General features: G+C 37.1%; 1 protein-coding gene across 1 annotated transcript; it reads right to left on the reverse strand.

Moving 5' to 3' along the window:
* On the reverse strand, positions 1-7387 carry epd (ependymin). The gene is made up of 6 exons (XM_061897732.1): positions 7235-7387; positions 7117-7148; positions 6916-7053; positions 6662-6848; positions 1700-1781; positions 1-401 (listed from the first exon to the last, which is right to left on the reverse strand). The coding sequence occupies exons 1-6, from the start codon at positions 7308-7310 to the stop codon at positions 275-277; spliced, it is 642 nt and encodes a 213-aa protein (XP_061753716.1). The 5' UTR covers positions 7311-7387; the 3' UTR covers positions 1-274.
* Between the last annotated feature and the right edge of the window lie 9458 nt (positions 7388-16845).

Below are 16845 nucleotides of genomic sequence, written 5' to 3' on the forward strand. Positions count from 1 at the left end.
TTATGTTGTAAATACTGACAAGCTTTAATGTTTATTATTGCATTAATCATCGCAAAGACTTCCGGAAGCACTACTGGAGTAAAAAACAGTTAGCATTAATGATGAATCCTAAAATATCCATGCCCTTACTTTCTTCACAAATGTATACAGTATGATCTATTTGCGCATAGAGTGGTGGACGATCAAACAGTTATAATACAGCCTCATGCAAAGTACGGAGAATGGTGTACCTAAAATGAAGGGGAAAGATCGTGTCATTTTTTACAGGCTACGTTTACTGGAACTCAGTCATGAAACCATAAACTGTCCCTTCTGGTGTCTCCTCCACAGGCAATCCTTGGCAAAAGGAAGGCACTGCCAGGAGGTCAGGATCTTTGACCTCCAGTTCAACATTGATGTTGCTGCAAAAACAAAGTGGTATGATTAATCCAAACTAGATATGTCCGATAATATCGGACTGCCGATATTATCGGCGGATAAATGCTTTAAAATGTAATATCGGAAATTATTGGTATCAGTTTCAAAAAGTTAAATTTATTACTTTTTACAACGCCGCGTTGAGTGGTACATGGACGTAGAGAGAAGTACAGAGCGCCATAAACCTTAACTGCCTTTGCGTGCCGGTCCAATCACATAGTATCTACGGCTTTTGACACACACAAGTGAAAGCAAGGCATATTTGGTCAACAGCCATACAGGTCACACTGAGGGTAGCCATATAAAAAACTTTAACACTGTTAATGAAGTGAATTATATTTATATGGCGCTTTTTCTCTAGTGACTCAAAGCGCTTTACATAGTGAAACCCAATAACTAATTTTTTTACATTTAAACCAGTGTGGGTGGCACTGGGAGCAGGTGGGTAAAGTGCCTTGCCCAAGGACATAACGACAGTGACTAGGATGGCGGAAGCGGGGATCGAACCTGCAACCCTCAAGTTGCTGGCACGGCCGCTCTACCAACCGAGCTACACCGTCCCAAATACAAAAATATGCGCCACACTGTGAACCCATACCAATCAAGAATGACAAACACATTTCGGGAGAACATCCGCACTGTAACAAAACAAAAACACAACAGAACAAATACCAAGAACCCCTTGCAGCACTAATTCTTCCGGGACACTACAATATGCATCCCCCGCTTCCCCCCCACCCCACACCTCAACCCCGCCTGCCTCAACCTCCTCATGCTCTCTCTTACCATGAATTGATTTACGTGAACCCCAACTTAAACAAGTTGAAAAATGTATTCGGGTGTTACCATTTAGTGGTCAATTGTATGGAATATGCACTGTACTGTGCAATCTACTAATAAAAGTTTCAATCAGTCAATCAATGTCCAAAATTCCAAGCTGCTGTTTTGAGGCATGTTAAAAAAAAATGCACTTTGTGACTTCAATAATAAATATGGCAGTGCCATGTTGGCATTTTTTTCCATAACTTGAGTTGATTTATTTTGGAAGACCTTGTTACATTGTTTAATGCATCTAGCGGGGCATCACAACAAAATTAAATATAATAATGTGTTAATTCCACGACTGTATATATCGGTATCGTTTGCTAACGGAATCGGTGATTAAGAGTTGGATCAAATCGGAATATCGGATATCGGCAAAAAAGCCATTATCAGACATCTCTAATTCACACCCATCACAACAGAAATAAGTGATGTAAAAGTTTTAGAAACATAGACATACCTGAATATAATCATGGAGTTGTCTGTCAAATGCATCAAGCTGAAAGGTATGCAGCCCATGGATACAGACATGTAGCTGTTGCCTTGAAGAGGAAACAAAATATATCAGAATACATATTATATTCTACTGCACATAATTGTTTAAGAAAAAACTCACTAGTTCAAAATAAAAAAAAGCAATAATGTAAAAAAATATAGATATAAAAATGTCAAAACAACATAAATTATTTCCACAAGAGGGATATCCATCCGTTCATTTTCTACTGTTTGTCCCTCTGAGGTGCTGGAGCCTGTTCCAGCTACATTCGGGCAGAAGGCGGTGTACACCCTGGACAAGTCAACACCTCATCTCAGGGCCAACACAGATAGACAAACTACATTCGCACACACATTCACACAATAGGGACAATTTAGTATTGGGGGCTGGAGCCTATTTCAGCTGCATTCAGGCAGAAGGCGGGGTACATCCTGGACAGGTCGCCACCTCAAATATATGTGAAAAATCAAGTGCTACAGAGACTAGTGCAAATAACAAAAATGCATGATGTAAAGAAAATTAATGTGTAAAAATGTCACCAAAAAACACTTCCTTTACATGCAGCTATTTGAGGAAAATAAAGTCAGCAGAGCAGGGATAAGGAGGGGCAAAGTTGGCCGTAGTGAGCTGCAGAAATTTAAAGAGACAGAGAAAGAGAGAGAAAAAAGAGAAAGAGACATATATAGAGAACAGAGTGAGACAGAGAGAGACATATAGAGAGAGACAAAGAGATCACTTCCTGTAAAAAAATCTTCCAATGTAACAGCAAAAGTGTAAACAGAGCGGTAGAAAGCCTCAATAACAAATTTGACCTTACAGCCTCCCTATCCAACCTAAAGGCCTCAAGGGACCAACATGTTAGAAACCAGCTACATGATAAAGAGGAATACATAAAAACAAATAACTTCTGGGAAAACGGGAACAAACTAAACAAACAAAAACATGAGGATCTACCCATCCAAAGTGGAGATGTATGGGTAAACCACTTCTCCAATCTCTTCAGCCCAATAAAAAAAAAACAACAGCAAAAACACATACAACATAAACTACAAAGCCTAGAGTCAACAATAAAAGACTACCAGAACCTGCTAGACTCCCCAATTACTATACAAGAACTACAGAACAAAATAAATGAAAGATAAAATTCACAGAATCCAAATTCCAATTGGCTAGACTAAAACTCCTTAACATGGTCCTTAGCTCTGGGATTTTCCCTAATATTTGGAACCAAGGACTGATAACACCGCTTCACAAGAGTGGAGCCAAATTTGACCCCAATAATTACAGTGGGATCTGTGTCAACAGAAACCTCGGTAAAATCTTCTGTATGATCATCAACCACAGACTTGTACATTTCCTCACAAACAATAATGCCCTGAGCAAATCACAAATAGGCTTCCTACCAAATCACCTTACAACAGACCACGTTTTCACTCTCAGCACCCTAATTGACAAACAAATTAACAAAAACAAAAGCAAATTATACTCCTGCTTTGTTGACTTCCAAATAGCATTCGGCCCAATCTGGCATGAAGGTCTGCTGTACAAACTGTTAGATAGTGGCATTGGAGGGAAAACATATGACATCATAAAGTAAGTGTACACCAACAACAAATGTGCTGTCAAGATTGGGGAAAGACATACCGACTTCTTCCCTCAAAGCCGTGGTGTTAGACAGGGGTGCACTTTGAGTCCAACCCTCCTCAACATATACATCAATGAATTGGCAAAAACATTGGAACAAGCTACATCACCTGGCATATCTCTCGTAGACACAGAAGTCAAATGCCTACTGTTTGCAGACGATCTGATGCTGCTGTCTCCAACAAAAGAAGCGCTACAGCAGCATGTTGATCTTCTACAGAAATTCTCCAAGACCTAGGCATTGACAGTCAGTCTAACTAAGACAAAAGTTATGATATTCCAAAAAAGACCCAGCCTCCAGCACCACAAACACAAATCCATTCTAGATAGAATTGCCCTAGACCACACAAAAAACTATACCAATCTCGGCCTAAACATCAGTGCCTCGGGGAACTTCAACCAAGCTGTGAACAACCTGAGAGATAAGGCAAGAAAGGCATTCTATGCTATTAAAAGGAACATCAAACTAGACATTCCAATTCAAATCTGGCTCAAAATATTAGACTGCATCATAGAACCCATCTTCCTGTATGATTGCGAGGTCTGTGGCCCACTTTCTAACCAAGCTTTTGCAAAATGGGACAAACATCAAATTGAGACTCTAAATACAGAATTTTGCAAATCCGCAAAAACCCCAAATAATTCATGCAGAGCAGAATTAGGAAGATACCAAAATGAGCATTTCAATTTTATAACCACCTAAAAGAAAGTGACCGAGACATGCTCCATAACAAAGCTCTTACCTACAGAGAGACCATAGAGAGATGACCGCTAAACCAGCTGGTTCTGGGACTCCACTCACAAACACAAGCAGAGCCACCAGACAGAAACCACACTGGACTAAACCACATTATAAGACAACAAAAATAAAACTATCTGACACATAGGAACGAATCAACTAAAAACCAAGAGCACATTGGAATGCTATTTGGCCCTAAACAGAGAATACACAGTGGCAGAATACCTGAGCACTGTGACTGACCCTAAACTAAGGAGATCCTAACAGACTCAGAGAGCACAGCTTTGCCATGGAGAAAGGCCTCCATAGGCAGACCTGGCTCCCAAGAGAAGACAGACTGTGCATTCAATGTGCACAAGGTGAGGTGGAAACTGAGCTGCACTTTCTTACAACTTGCCCCCTGTACCAAGACATCAGAGGCATATACTTCCTACAAATTGCAAATAGTGAGGTGAATTGTGAATTATATTTATATAGCGCTTTTCTTTAGTGACTCAAAGCGCTTTACATAGTGAAACCCAATATCTAAGTTACATTTAAACCAGTGTGGGTGGCACTGGGAGCAGGTGGGTAAAGTGTCTTGCCCAAGGACACAACGGCAGTGACTCAGATGGCGGAAGCGGGAATCGAACCTGCAACCCTCAAGTTGCTGGCACGGCCGCTCTACCAACCGAGCTATGCTGCCCAAATACCCAAAAATAGTTTGAAAACATGAATACCAAAAACTTCCTTACCTGCTGGGAGAAGTAAACCAATGTGCAAACACAGTAGCAAGATTTGTGAGCTGTTGTGACAAGAAAATTACATCCAATGGAATACAACCGCCATAAAGACTATCAACCAGAGAGAGAAAGAGACAGATAGAAAGACATATAGAGAAGAGAGGGTGACATACAAAGGGAGAGAGAGAGACATACAGAAAGAGAGACAGAGACAGAGAGAAGAGAGAGAGACATAGAGAGAAGGGAGAGAAAGAGACAGAGTAAGCAACATATAGAGAGAAGAGTGAGAGACAGAGAGAGAGGACAGCAAGAGACATACAGAGAAAAGAGTGAGAGACAGTGAGAAAGGAGTGAAAGCAGAGATAGAAGAGAGTGAAAGACATCAAGAGAAAAGAGTCAGACACAGAGACAGAGAGAAAGGAAAGAGAGGCAGAGACAGAGAGAGAAGAGACTGAGATACATAGGGAAAAGAGTGAGAGACAAGGAGAAAGGAGTGAGAGACAGATAGAAGAGAGCGAGAGACATTGAGAGAAAAGAGTGAGAGACACAGAGACAGAGAGAAACGAGTGAGAGACCGAGAGACAGAGAGAGAAGAGAGAGTGACATACAAAGGGAGAGAGAGAGAGAGAGACATACAGAAAGAGAGACAGAGAGAAGAAGGAGAGACATAGAGAGAAGGGAGAGAAAGAGACAGAGTAAGCAACATATAGAGAGAAGAGTGAGAGACAGAGAGAGGACAGCAAGAGACATACAGAGAAAAGAGTGAGAAACAGTGAGAAAGGAGTGAAAGCAGAGATAGAAGAGAGTGAAAGACATCGAGAGAAAAGAGTCAGAGACACAGAGACAGAGAGAAAGGAAAGAGAGGCAGAGACAGAGAGAGAAGAGAGTGAGATACATAGAGAAAAGAGTGAGAGACAAGGAGAAAGGAGTGAGAGACAGATAGAAGAGAGTGAGAGACAATGAGAGAAAAGAGTGAGAGACACAGAGACAGAGAGAAACGAGTGAGAGACCGAGAGACAGAGAGAAGAGTGAGATACATAGAGAGAAAAGAGTGAGAGACATACAGAGAGAGAAGAGTGACAGACAAAGAAAGAAGAGTGAGCGACTGAGAGACACAGAGAGAAAGGAGAGAAAGAGGGAGAGAGACATATATAAGAGAGAGAAGAGCGTGAGAGACATTGATTATATTCCTTCACTATTTGTACTGTATGTACAGTATGTACTGTTGTAGGTAGGTCCATAGACCTACCTACAAACAGAGAATATACCTTTAAATACATTGGAAAAACTGCTATTTACAATTTATTTTTACTTTCATGTACGCTTGTATACATATATGCATCCACTGTATATTGAAAGGTTTTGCAATTCTTTATTACAATAGACCTATATTTTAATTGTATATAGTTTTAATTTTGATAGGTTTTTAAGTTTGATACAATTTAATTGTTTTGATTGAGTTTTAATGCTGGCTTTGGCAATGTAAACGTATGTTTCCCATGTCAATAAAGCTCCTTTAAATTGAAATTGAATTGAAATGAGAGAAAAGTGAGAGAGTGATGCTGTTTGCATTGACAGATTAAACTGCGAGTAAAATGGAATGATGTGATGGACGTCACCAACAAAAGAATAAATGGCCACCATGTTACTATCAGTATTTAGATGGATGCACCCCTCATGCTTCTGCACTTTACATACAGGCTGACCCTTTTTCAATGGTTTATTTTCAAAAGTTTTTAACGTTTGACGTGACTAGAAATAATGACTGATTGCGTACAGCATGCCTGAATCAGACATACGATTTCATTGTCTGAATCCCACCTTTCAAATCTGGTGTTGGAATGGCCCAGATGTTGATTTTGATTCCTTCCCCTTCAATGGAGGCACTGCCAAAGACCATGGTGCCATGGAACACAGCGTTAGCTGGAATAGCGAGAGGATTGACCCTGGATTGCAGCGACTTCTTCACACAGCTCTGGTTCTTGCTGTCGATCTTGTATAATATCCCCTGGTGGACAGCACAACCAGACGCATTACCAAGGCAGTGGGCCGGAGGGACGCCGCCGCATCGTTACCTCCTCAAAGAACACCAGCAGGTCCAGGTCCAAAGTCGCGTTCCATTGATTGCTAGCGTCTGTTCGGAAGCGGAGTTTCTTATTGGTGGAGTCGTACGTGTAAGGCGCCAGAGCTTTGATTTCGTTCTGCAATCCTAGCTGGGGAGAGAAAGAAACGATGTGCTAAAACTGTCCCACCTTCTCTTGTCAAAATTCACTCACCACAGAGAGGACTCCTGTCATGTTGCTCGAACCTGAAAGGGAACATTTTCCATTGAAAGCTCTCATGTGCACACATTATGGTAATATTAATAATAATAATAACGCCTTAAAGTCTTACGACAAGGCTGATGGTGGTCCGCGTGAGTGCTGGCGGTCCAGCACATGAAGACAAAGAGCAGAAGAGTCACAGACATCTTTCAAGCTACGAAGGGAGTAAAATGGCAGAAGGAAGGCAGTTGGAGCAGCTTTTAAAGCGACCCGCCGCACACCGAGATGACGTCACAAAGGCAGCTTTCAAAACAAGCACCCTGCTTTGTCCCAGCAGGTGGTGACCTGAATTAGAAGGGTTCGTTCAAGTTCCTTTCTCTGGCTGATTGATTCAGCTGTCCTTTCGTGTTTTGCCACTGGTTCTCAATCTTGTTTTCTCAAGTTGAGGAGCAATACGCCTTTTCAGTGCTGTCGAATGATTAATCACACTTTTGAATTTGGAAAAAACATAATTAATCACAGGTTATTACTCGCTTGCATAATTAAAATTATCTTAAAATGTTGACACAAGAACGGTGGAGAGGTCCCCGGGAGGTGATCTAGTGATCACTTCCTGAGGATCCTTGATGCCGAGGAATGTTTATCCATCTTGCTATGGTCTGGATCGTCTGCTGATCCTAAGCCAGTGCAGGATGGATGGACATATACATTATCTGGGTATTTTTTTCCTAATAATGTCTACACTGTAAACCTTGAGTTTCTCTCTCCTCAAGTGTACATTTGAGTGTGTATGAGTGGATGTGTGCATGTATGAAGGGTTTGAGTGAGCAAATAATGACGGTCAAATGTGATTTTAACTGTAAAAATCAATAAAATATGTTTGCAAAAAATAATAAAAAAATGTTGACACAAATGTTATTGTCATAATGTCATCCAGGAACATTTTCAAATGTTTTACTTGAAAGCACTGCAATTATTTGCTAAAAACTTTGTAACCGTTTGTTCTAAAGTCAAGACCGGGTGTATTTTGCCGTGAAATTTGCCGGCAAGGACAACAGTCGAATTTTCCTCACTCGTTTTTGCACCGACCTAAGCTTTGATCTGATCACTGACTGTATAACAACTCTCATGCGACCGATCATTATAATGCCATAGGGCAGGGATGTCTAACTTCTTTTCATTGAGGGCCCCATCGCAGTTATGGCTGCTCTCTGAGGGCCACTTGTTACAGTGACTATATATGAATAATAATCAATCATCTCCTCATTATATTAATACACAATTCTCTATGCATTTGATTTGTTTTTTTACGTACAAATTGATGGTTAACGTTTCAAAATTCATAAGTCGGCGGAACAAGCATTTTGTTCAAACAAATATTTTTCAAATATATGTTAATACAAGGGTGTCCAAACCTTTTCAACAAGGACCGCATACTAAGAAGTCCAAGTATGCAGGGGCCATTTTGATGTTTATTGATTTGTTAAAAAAATGGTAAAAACAAACATTACCTATTGCTGGGAATTACGTGACGTCACGTCTGGCTCATTAAATATGTGTGGCGGTCAAGTTAGCTCTGTTCTCAATGGGTACTATGCACCATTTAACCTTTCTTGAAGAACAATGCCCTATGCCAGTGGTTCTCAACCTTTTGTCAGTGATGTACCCCCTGTGAACATTTTTTTAATTGAAGTACCCCCTAATCAGAGCGAAACATTTTTGGTTGAAAAAAAGAGATGAAGAAGTAAAATACCGCACTATGTCATCAGGTTCTGATTTATCAAATTGTATAACAGTGCAAAATATTGCTCATTTGTAGTGGTCTTTCTTGAACTATTTCGAAAAAAAAAAAAGATACAAAAATAATTAAAAACTTGTTGAAAAATAAACAAGTGATTCAATTGTAAATAAACATTTCTACACATAGAAGTAATCATCAACTTAAAGTGCCCTCTTTGGGGATTGTAATAGAGATCCATCTGGATTCATGAACTCAATTCAAAAAATTTCTTCACAAAAAAAGAAATCTTTAACATCAATATTTAAGGAACATGTCCAAAAAAAAATCTACCTGTCACACTGAATATTGCATTGTTGTATTTCCTTTCACAGTTTATGAACTTACATTCATATTTTGTTGAAGTATTATTCAACAGATATATTCATAAAGGATTTTTGAATTGTTGCTATTTTTAGAATAGTTAAAAAAAATCTCAAATACCCCTTGGCATACTTTCAAGTACCCCCAGGGATACGTGTACCCCCATTTGAGAACCACTGCCCTATGCTGTAAGAACTGTTCAAATTACGAAAAAGATAAACACTTCCTGAGAGTTCCTTGAACAAGAAGTCGGAAGAGTTAAAGCCTTTATGAAAGACGACGAGAAAATTGGCATCCACTCCAGTTCAAGGGAGCCGAGTCAAAGAATGCGCAACTTCTTTAAAGGTTTGTTTGATTTACTTTTAACGTTTATTATTTAAGTATTATTTTTATTTTCTTTCTTAAAACATATTTTTGCCAGGAGTCTACTGTAAAGCACCAACTCGGCGAGTCTAAATAAAATAAAGCAAATGTTAGCAAAACCTAAAAAAGTTCAACTTTTACCAAAGGCAGCACTCATACATGAAGCTTTCAGCACATACACAATGTTGACATCTGTAGTTATATTTTGACAATGTATCAAGGAAAACAGGTTCAAACCAAATACTTTAAAATGGTTTAACATCTTTATCTAGTCACCATTTCAGAAAGGGGCATTAGTGCAGACTAATTACTATTTTACAGTATCAGAAATGTACATGTTAGAAAAGGAGTAAACATTATGAAACCTTCCACAGACCACCAGCACCTAATTGGTTTCTCTTAAACATTTTTAATTGGTTAATATTTTTATTTTCTTAAAGCTATTGGCATTTTCGAAAAGTTCACGTAATGAATAAAGAAAATTCACTTCTGCTGACACGTCACAGTTTAAAAGATACAATGCACGTACTGTGGCTTGAATGGCTATTTAAACAACACACTCCTTGGACTTACAGTGATGCTTTGGTTTGTATTAGCAGTCTGTTCTAAAAGGTCAGACGATATACGCATCGTAAAAAACCCGAAGCACCTTTCATGTAAAATCATATAGATCCAATACAGTGGTACCTCAAGTCAAGTGTTTTGAGATAAGAGCTGTCTAAATGCTTTAAGTTGCTAGCAACAATGTGAGTTACAAGCATCCCTGTCATTAGTTGACGATGCTAATGTCACGCTATGTAATGCTGTGATTGAAGGTAAATATTTCTCCAATCCTCATTCAGGTTTTAAATTCCCCTATAAAAAGCATAATTTCCTGTAAAACCAAATTTGTTGTGTATCTTCTCAAGTGTCCGTGTGGCCTTTGTTATGTTGGAAAGACTAAGAGAGGGCTAAAAATTTGCATTTCAGAACATAAACGTAGCATTAGGAATTGTGATATAAAATCCTCTGTAGCAAGACACTTTAATAGTGCTGGACATGATATATGTTCATTGAGGTCTAAGGGTTTGGAAGAAATGAAACCTTTGAGGAGAGGGGGCAACGTGAAGCATTTTGGATACACATGTTACAAACTGAGTACCCTAAAGCAGTGGTCCCCAACCACCGGTACCGGGCCGCAGAAGAATATTTTATTATTATTATTTTTATTTTTTTGTTAAATCAACATTAAAAACACAATATACACTTACAATTAGTGCACCAACCAGAAAAACCTCCCCTTTTCATGACAAAAACTTCCCTTTTTCATAACAAAGGAAAAAAATATAATTGTTTTCTATAATGGTTTTCCATGAAGTTGTCTATGCATATCATGTACTTCATATTGACTTTTTTTGTGGCTTGATGTATGGCTTCAGGTTGGTGCTCCATTTTGGTACTTTATAAGTATTATATTCTATATAGGGGGAACTGTAGTGATTCCAGCGCTTTATTTATTGGTTTCACTGTGCTGATGAGCTATGTCTCCTTTTATTATAGTGCTTGTCCAAACAATTTTTTATTGCTTCATTAATTTTCCTATGATACTGTACTGAGTCTTTGATTCATTCTGTACAATTTTCCATTTTGTCTTTAATTTGTGCACATTCATTTTTGAAGTTGTTCTTGATTTACTATATCAATTGATTGACCACAGCTGTGATTATTTAAGTGCATCACATCCTGTTGAAAATTTCACACTGATGAAGACATTGCCGAAACCAGTCTGTATTTGGTAGTGCCTGTGCAGTTTATATTAAAATTATTATAAGAACAAGAGTGTTGCTGGCCATGATTTTACTTTAATGTCACAGTGAACCCTGTAAGATCCAACCGAAATACATGATCTGATTCGCTAGCCTTATGGCGTATTTTACAATTAAGTTTTTAGTCAAGAATTTTCGGGTCGTTGAAAGATTAGCGGATCTGAGCGTTTGAGAAGATTATGTTGATAGAAATAATGATAAATAAACAGGCGGTTAAACCCATCATGGCTTCAAAAAAACAATACAAGTATTCTAAAATTACTTTTAGATATCACAAGGAGCCAATGCTTAGATTGGTACGGAATGTTTTTGTCTTTGTTGTGGAAAGACAAAGAAGAACCATTTCTTCCCCACCAACCGAACAAGTCGAGTCGGGAATGTGTTGTTTTCCAAAGTTGGTGCAGCTGCTGTTTGTTATTCTGCTCAACTTTATGTCCCTGTTTCTACTCGGCTCAGCCAACTAGTCAGGGCACTTTTTTTTGCTAACGTGTCCTGCATTTGATCAACGTTATTGTTCCAATACAATTTGAATAATCTGCCCTTTGTATTGTTTGGCTGATTTTACATTTTGTGATTTTATTAAGCAGCACAATTCCAACATGTAACATGCCTTTTAAAAATAAATATTTTATAAAAACAATACACTAAAATGTAACACAAACAACTACAGTAGTTTTATGAAGTAATGTAATAACAATGTACAACACCTTGGAGAGTGGACTCCAGTATCTCCTTCCATCAGCAGCTTTTCCATATTTTCAAATATATTACTTTAACATTCTTGGCTGTGGTGCAGACTAGCAATGCTGCACTCCAACTGTTTTGCTCAGTCTGGTACAATCTCTAGTTAAACGGTAATGCTGGCGAGTAACACCAGACGTTTTGGTCGGCTCTTATGGGGTTCACTGTGACATTTACTGTTTCAACTAATGGCGGCGATGCTTGAATCTCAAATTTTTGCTTGCAACTTATTAGCCAATAGACAGTTTGTAACTCAAAACACTCTTTAGTTGGGATACTCTTAAGTTGAGGTACCAGTGTTCTTAAAACATTAATTAAAAACAGAGAATTAATGTGCAAGAAAACAGAAGAGAATACTATAAAAACAGGAAAGCAATATTATGTATGAAAAAATTCACCATTAGATTAGACCAGTGCTTCTCAATTATTTTCTGTTATGCCCCCCTTTGGAAGAAACTAAAATTTTTGCCCCCCCTTAATCTCAATTGTGACTATAAATGATATAAATTGTGTATACAATTGTTATAACTATAACTCTGCATAACGTTGTAAACTTAATAACATTAAAGGAAACAACAAACATGCCTTTCTTAGGTTCCCACCCTGGTTACAGTGAAGCCAAGTGCTACACACGCTTCATCATATTCCGGCAAAAAGTGCATGTTCCCCGAAGTCACACGCACCCCCACTATTTGAGAAGGATTGTATTAGACCATTCACTATTTTATTTCCCTATTTTGACTTTAGTTTTTTTCCTGTCAGAGGTCATCACAATGAGTCAATCGTAAAAACTGGTTTAGGCTTTGTTTTCTTTCCTGACGTAAGACTGGCACGGGCACTGGCATAAACCGTGCCCTCCATGCAAGCTTCTGCCTTACCATTACAGCCACCTAGGATATTACGCCGTTACAGATACGGCACTGTAGGTATTCTTAATTTTTGGTAGCCTGAGTAATTAGATCTACAAATAGATCTTGGAGATGCAGTAAAATGGGATTATTAGAAAAGTACTAATGCAGGGATTTTGGCAGTGTTCTTGTGAATCATTGCTATTTTCTTCACCATGTGTTGAATGACAACATTGTCACAGCATGTGTTGCTGTACAATGAAATGGGAAAAAAGGGGAAGGAAATGCATAGCAAAACCAAGAGTGAGACTGAAAAAAGTCAGTGCTGAGCAGAATACCCACAAGGGAAATTACCTATTAAGGGGCTTTGAGGGCAGGGATTATGAAAATGAGGGAAGCCCTTTTTTTTTCAACAAGATCACCACATGTGATACTTTCTGCATGAGATAGAGTCATCATAGTTTGTCGTTTTGTCCAAAGATCCTACTATATTGCCAAATATAACTGAAATAGACGAAAACAAAATTATTGCAGGGGGGTGTATCTAGATATGTTCTAGATATGTTATCTTAATCTCATCTTTAAAAAGTCAAAGACCCATTTAGGCTGGTTTCAACCAAATCCATGCAATAACTATTTTTTTTGTGCATTTAAAGTGTGTGTGTATGGGGTGGGATAGGAAGGCCCTTAGGAGTCTTGTGTATGGGGGCCCAGAATTTGGTGCCAAGCCCCTAGTGACGGGAAATAAATGCGAAATATGGTAGTTTTTGGACTGTACACAAATATACATTAATGGAGTGCAGTAAACATTAACATTTATTTTGTAACTGTCAGGGGCCCTTGTAGTGATTATTGTGGGACACTTCGATTAAAGCTGTGGAAAACCATAAACAGGTACTGTACTGTACGGTAGCTTCTTTCACAAAATGATCCTGCAAAATTGTAAAACTCACTTAAAGGGGATGTTTGCAACATTTACACTGATGTCTAGAGGGCGCTAACTTTCCAATGTATTTTACCCTGCATACCCCACCCTCTTATGGCTTCTGGGACATAATAATGTAACTACGTATGTAACGCATGCATGCGCATTAGCTTGTTAGCTTATGATAGGGATTTGGATAGCTGGCGTTAGCTGTCATTGAATGTATGTTCCATCACAACAACATGACTGCAAATTGTTCGTTGCTTCTCTTGTATTGTTTTTGTATGTGTGCATGCGCATATGTGTGGACGAGATAGGGACGGAATACCAATTATTTTATTAGGGCCTGTAAAAAAATGTATTACATAAACTTATAATTGTGAAAAATATAGACAGTTTTAAAACAAATGTGTTCTGTTAAACCACAAATGGTAACATAGGCTGGCCAATAGTGTTTATGTAATATATTTTTCTTAGAAAAATGTAACTGTAAGCAAAAGTTGCAAACAGCAGATTTGATTAATCTACCAACGTATTTGACAATAACTGAAGATGATTGCCTTGGCAGAAGAAATAACATGATGATGGCCTAATATATAAGGCTGAAGAAAGAGTGAACTTTGAAGCTTTTGAACACTTCATGGACACAGAAAACCTATTTCAATGTCAAGTACAAAGAACATGCTCAGACTTCCCTCCTAGCAACTGATTTGCCAAAGTGAAACTGCCACAAAGAGGGAGGTCAAAACTTCTGCTGTTTTTTTGTTGGCTGGAGAGTTTACCAAGGGTTTCATGCAAATGTTCTGATGTTTTGAAATTGTTGAGAACATGTAAAACATATTTTAGTCAAATGACATCTAGTGAAAGTTCTTGTTTTTGTTTCTGATGTGTGTAAAGCTGCAGCTATTGTGTAACAAAATCGGCTTGCACGATCCAATAAATTATAAATTGCACAATAAACTGATGAAAACACACACACAGAGAAAAAGAAAGCAACACAACTGCATGGTGCTCATTTGGATGTATTTATGTATACATAACAGCTGTTATTAGCAGTTCATCATTGTGTCATTCCAACGAATATTGGTAAATTCCCACAGTGATTAAAGTGTACCAGTGCCAAGTTAAGTAGTCACCTCTTCATAATTAGCAATTATTTATCAATAAAAAAATTATAAAACATTCAGGTTATATTAGGGTTTTGGGTTAAGTGTACAGTATGAATATGTACAAACACAATCAAAATGTTGTATCTCAGAAATTTAGGTCAAACATACAAGCAATTAGGACAAAAAAGTACATCTGAACTAACTAAATTATAACTAAATAAAAATGACAATAAAGTTGTTGGGGTGGCCCACATTTCCAAAAAGCTAAGAACCAGGGACTGGACTTCTCCCCTCACTATTAGTACTATTTTGTATATTCTAGAGAGCCAGCGTCCTATACAATTAATTTTTGTCTACTTTTTTTGTCAGAGTTACAGGAGCGCTCTGCTGTTTATAAGACCCCGTTAAATAGCCCAAATGATAAAAAAAAGAGAGGACCTAAAACGGAACCATGAGAAACCCTTCTAGTATAACTAAAGAAGTTAAACAAATGGCAAAAATCACATTACAAACATTGTTTTGCCTCAGTTATGTAAAAGTGTGTGCGTATAAATACATACATATATAAATACATACATATACATATATATATATATACACAGTATATATATATATATATATATATATATATATATATATATACACACACACATTATATACACACACACACACACACACACACATATATATATATATATATATATAAATATATATATATATATATTAAAAAAAAAAAAAAAAAAAAAAATATATATATATATATATATATATATATATATATATATATATATATATATATATATATATATATCCATCCATCCATCCATCCATCCATCCATATCCATCTTCATCCGCATATCCGAGGTCGGAAAGTATATATATATATATATATATACATGTATATATATATATATATATATATATATATATATATATATATATATATACACATACATAAGTATATATATATATGCACATATATATAAAACGTTTTCCACATTTTGATATGCTACAGCCTTATTCCAAAATGGAATACATCTTTGTCGTCTCGAAAAAAAAAAAGCCTGGATGAAATCCAATGCTTCCCATCCAACCTGATGGGAGTTGAGTGGTGCTGCAAGGAGGAATATGCTAAACTGCCCAAAGATAGGTGTGCCAAGCTTGTGTCATCGTTTTATAAAATATTTGAGGCTGATAGTTGCTGCCAAAGGTGTATTAACAAAGTATTGAGCAAAGGCTGTGAATACTAATGTGATTTTTTTAAAATAAATTTGAAACAGTTACAACAACAAAAAACATTTTAGTTTTTCATTATGGGGTATAGTCTGCAGAATTTTGAGGGCAAAAATTATTTATTCCATTTCGGAATATGGCTGTACAAATGTGTATATGTATATATATATATATATATATATATATATATATATATATATATATATATATATATATATATACATATATATATATATATATATATATATATATATATATATATGTAATAGTGATTAGATTATTGTCTCGAGAACAATATTAACTTCTAACATTAAATGAGAAAACTTTTTTTAAACTTTATTTCTTCTTTTTATTTTGCATATATACAGTACGCAATACACACAGATACCTACAAGTGTGTGTGTATATATATATATATATATATATATATATATATATATATATATATATATATATATATATATATATGTATGTGTGCGTATGTATACATATGCGTGTGTATCTGTGTATTTATATATACTGTCTATACATGTATGCGCACACGCAAACACGCACACACACACACATTTGTAGGCATTTGTGTGTATTGTGTACTGTATATATATGCAAAATAAAA

This window comes from Nerophis ophidion, linkage group LG04, assembly GCF_033978795.1.
Source record: "Nerophis ophidion isolate RoL-2023_Sa linkage group LG04, RoL_Noph_v1.0, whole genome shotgun sequence".
NCBI lineage: Eukaryota > Metazoa > Chordata > Actinopteri > Syngnathiformes > Syngnathidae > Nerophis > Nerophis ophidion.

What these genes read in the sequence shown, in the direction of transcription:
- epd (XM_061897732.1), bottom strand. Translation starts at nt 7,310, where the DNA reads ATGTCTGTGACTCTTCTGCTCTTTGTCTTCATGTGCTGGACCGCCAGC. An exon ending in GGACCACCATCAGCCTTGTC is followed by an intron (nt 7,149 to 7,234) that starts GTAAGACTTTAA and finishes GTTCCCTTTCAG; the next exon opens with GTTCGAGCAACATGACAGGA. An exon ending in AACTCCATGATTATATTCAG is followed by an intron (nt 402 to 1,699) that starts GTATGTCTATGT and finishes TTGTTTTTGCAG; the next exon opens with CAACATCAATGTTGAACTGG.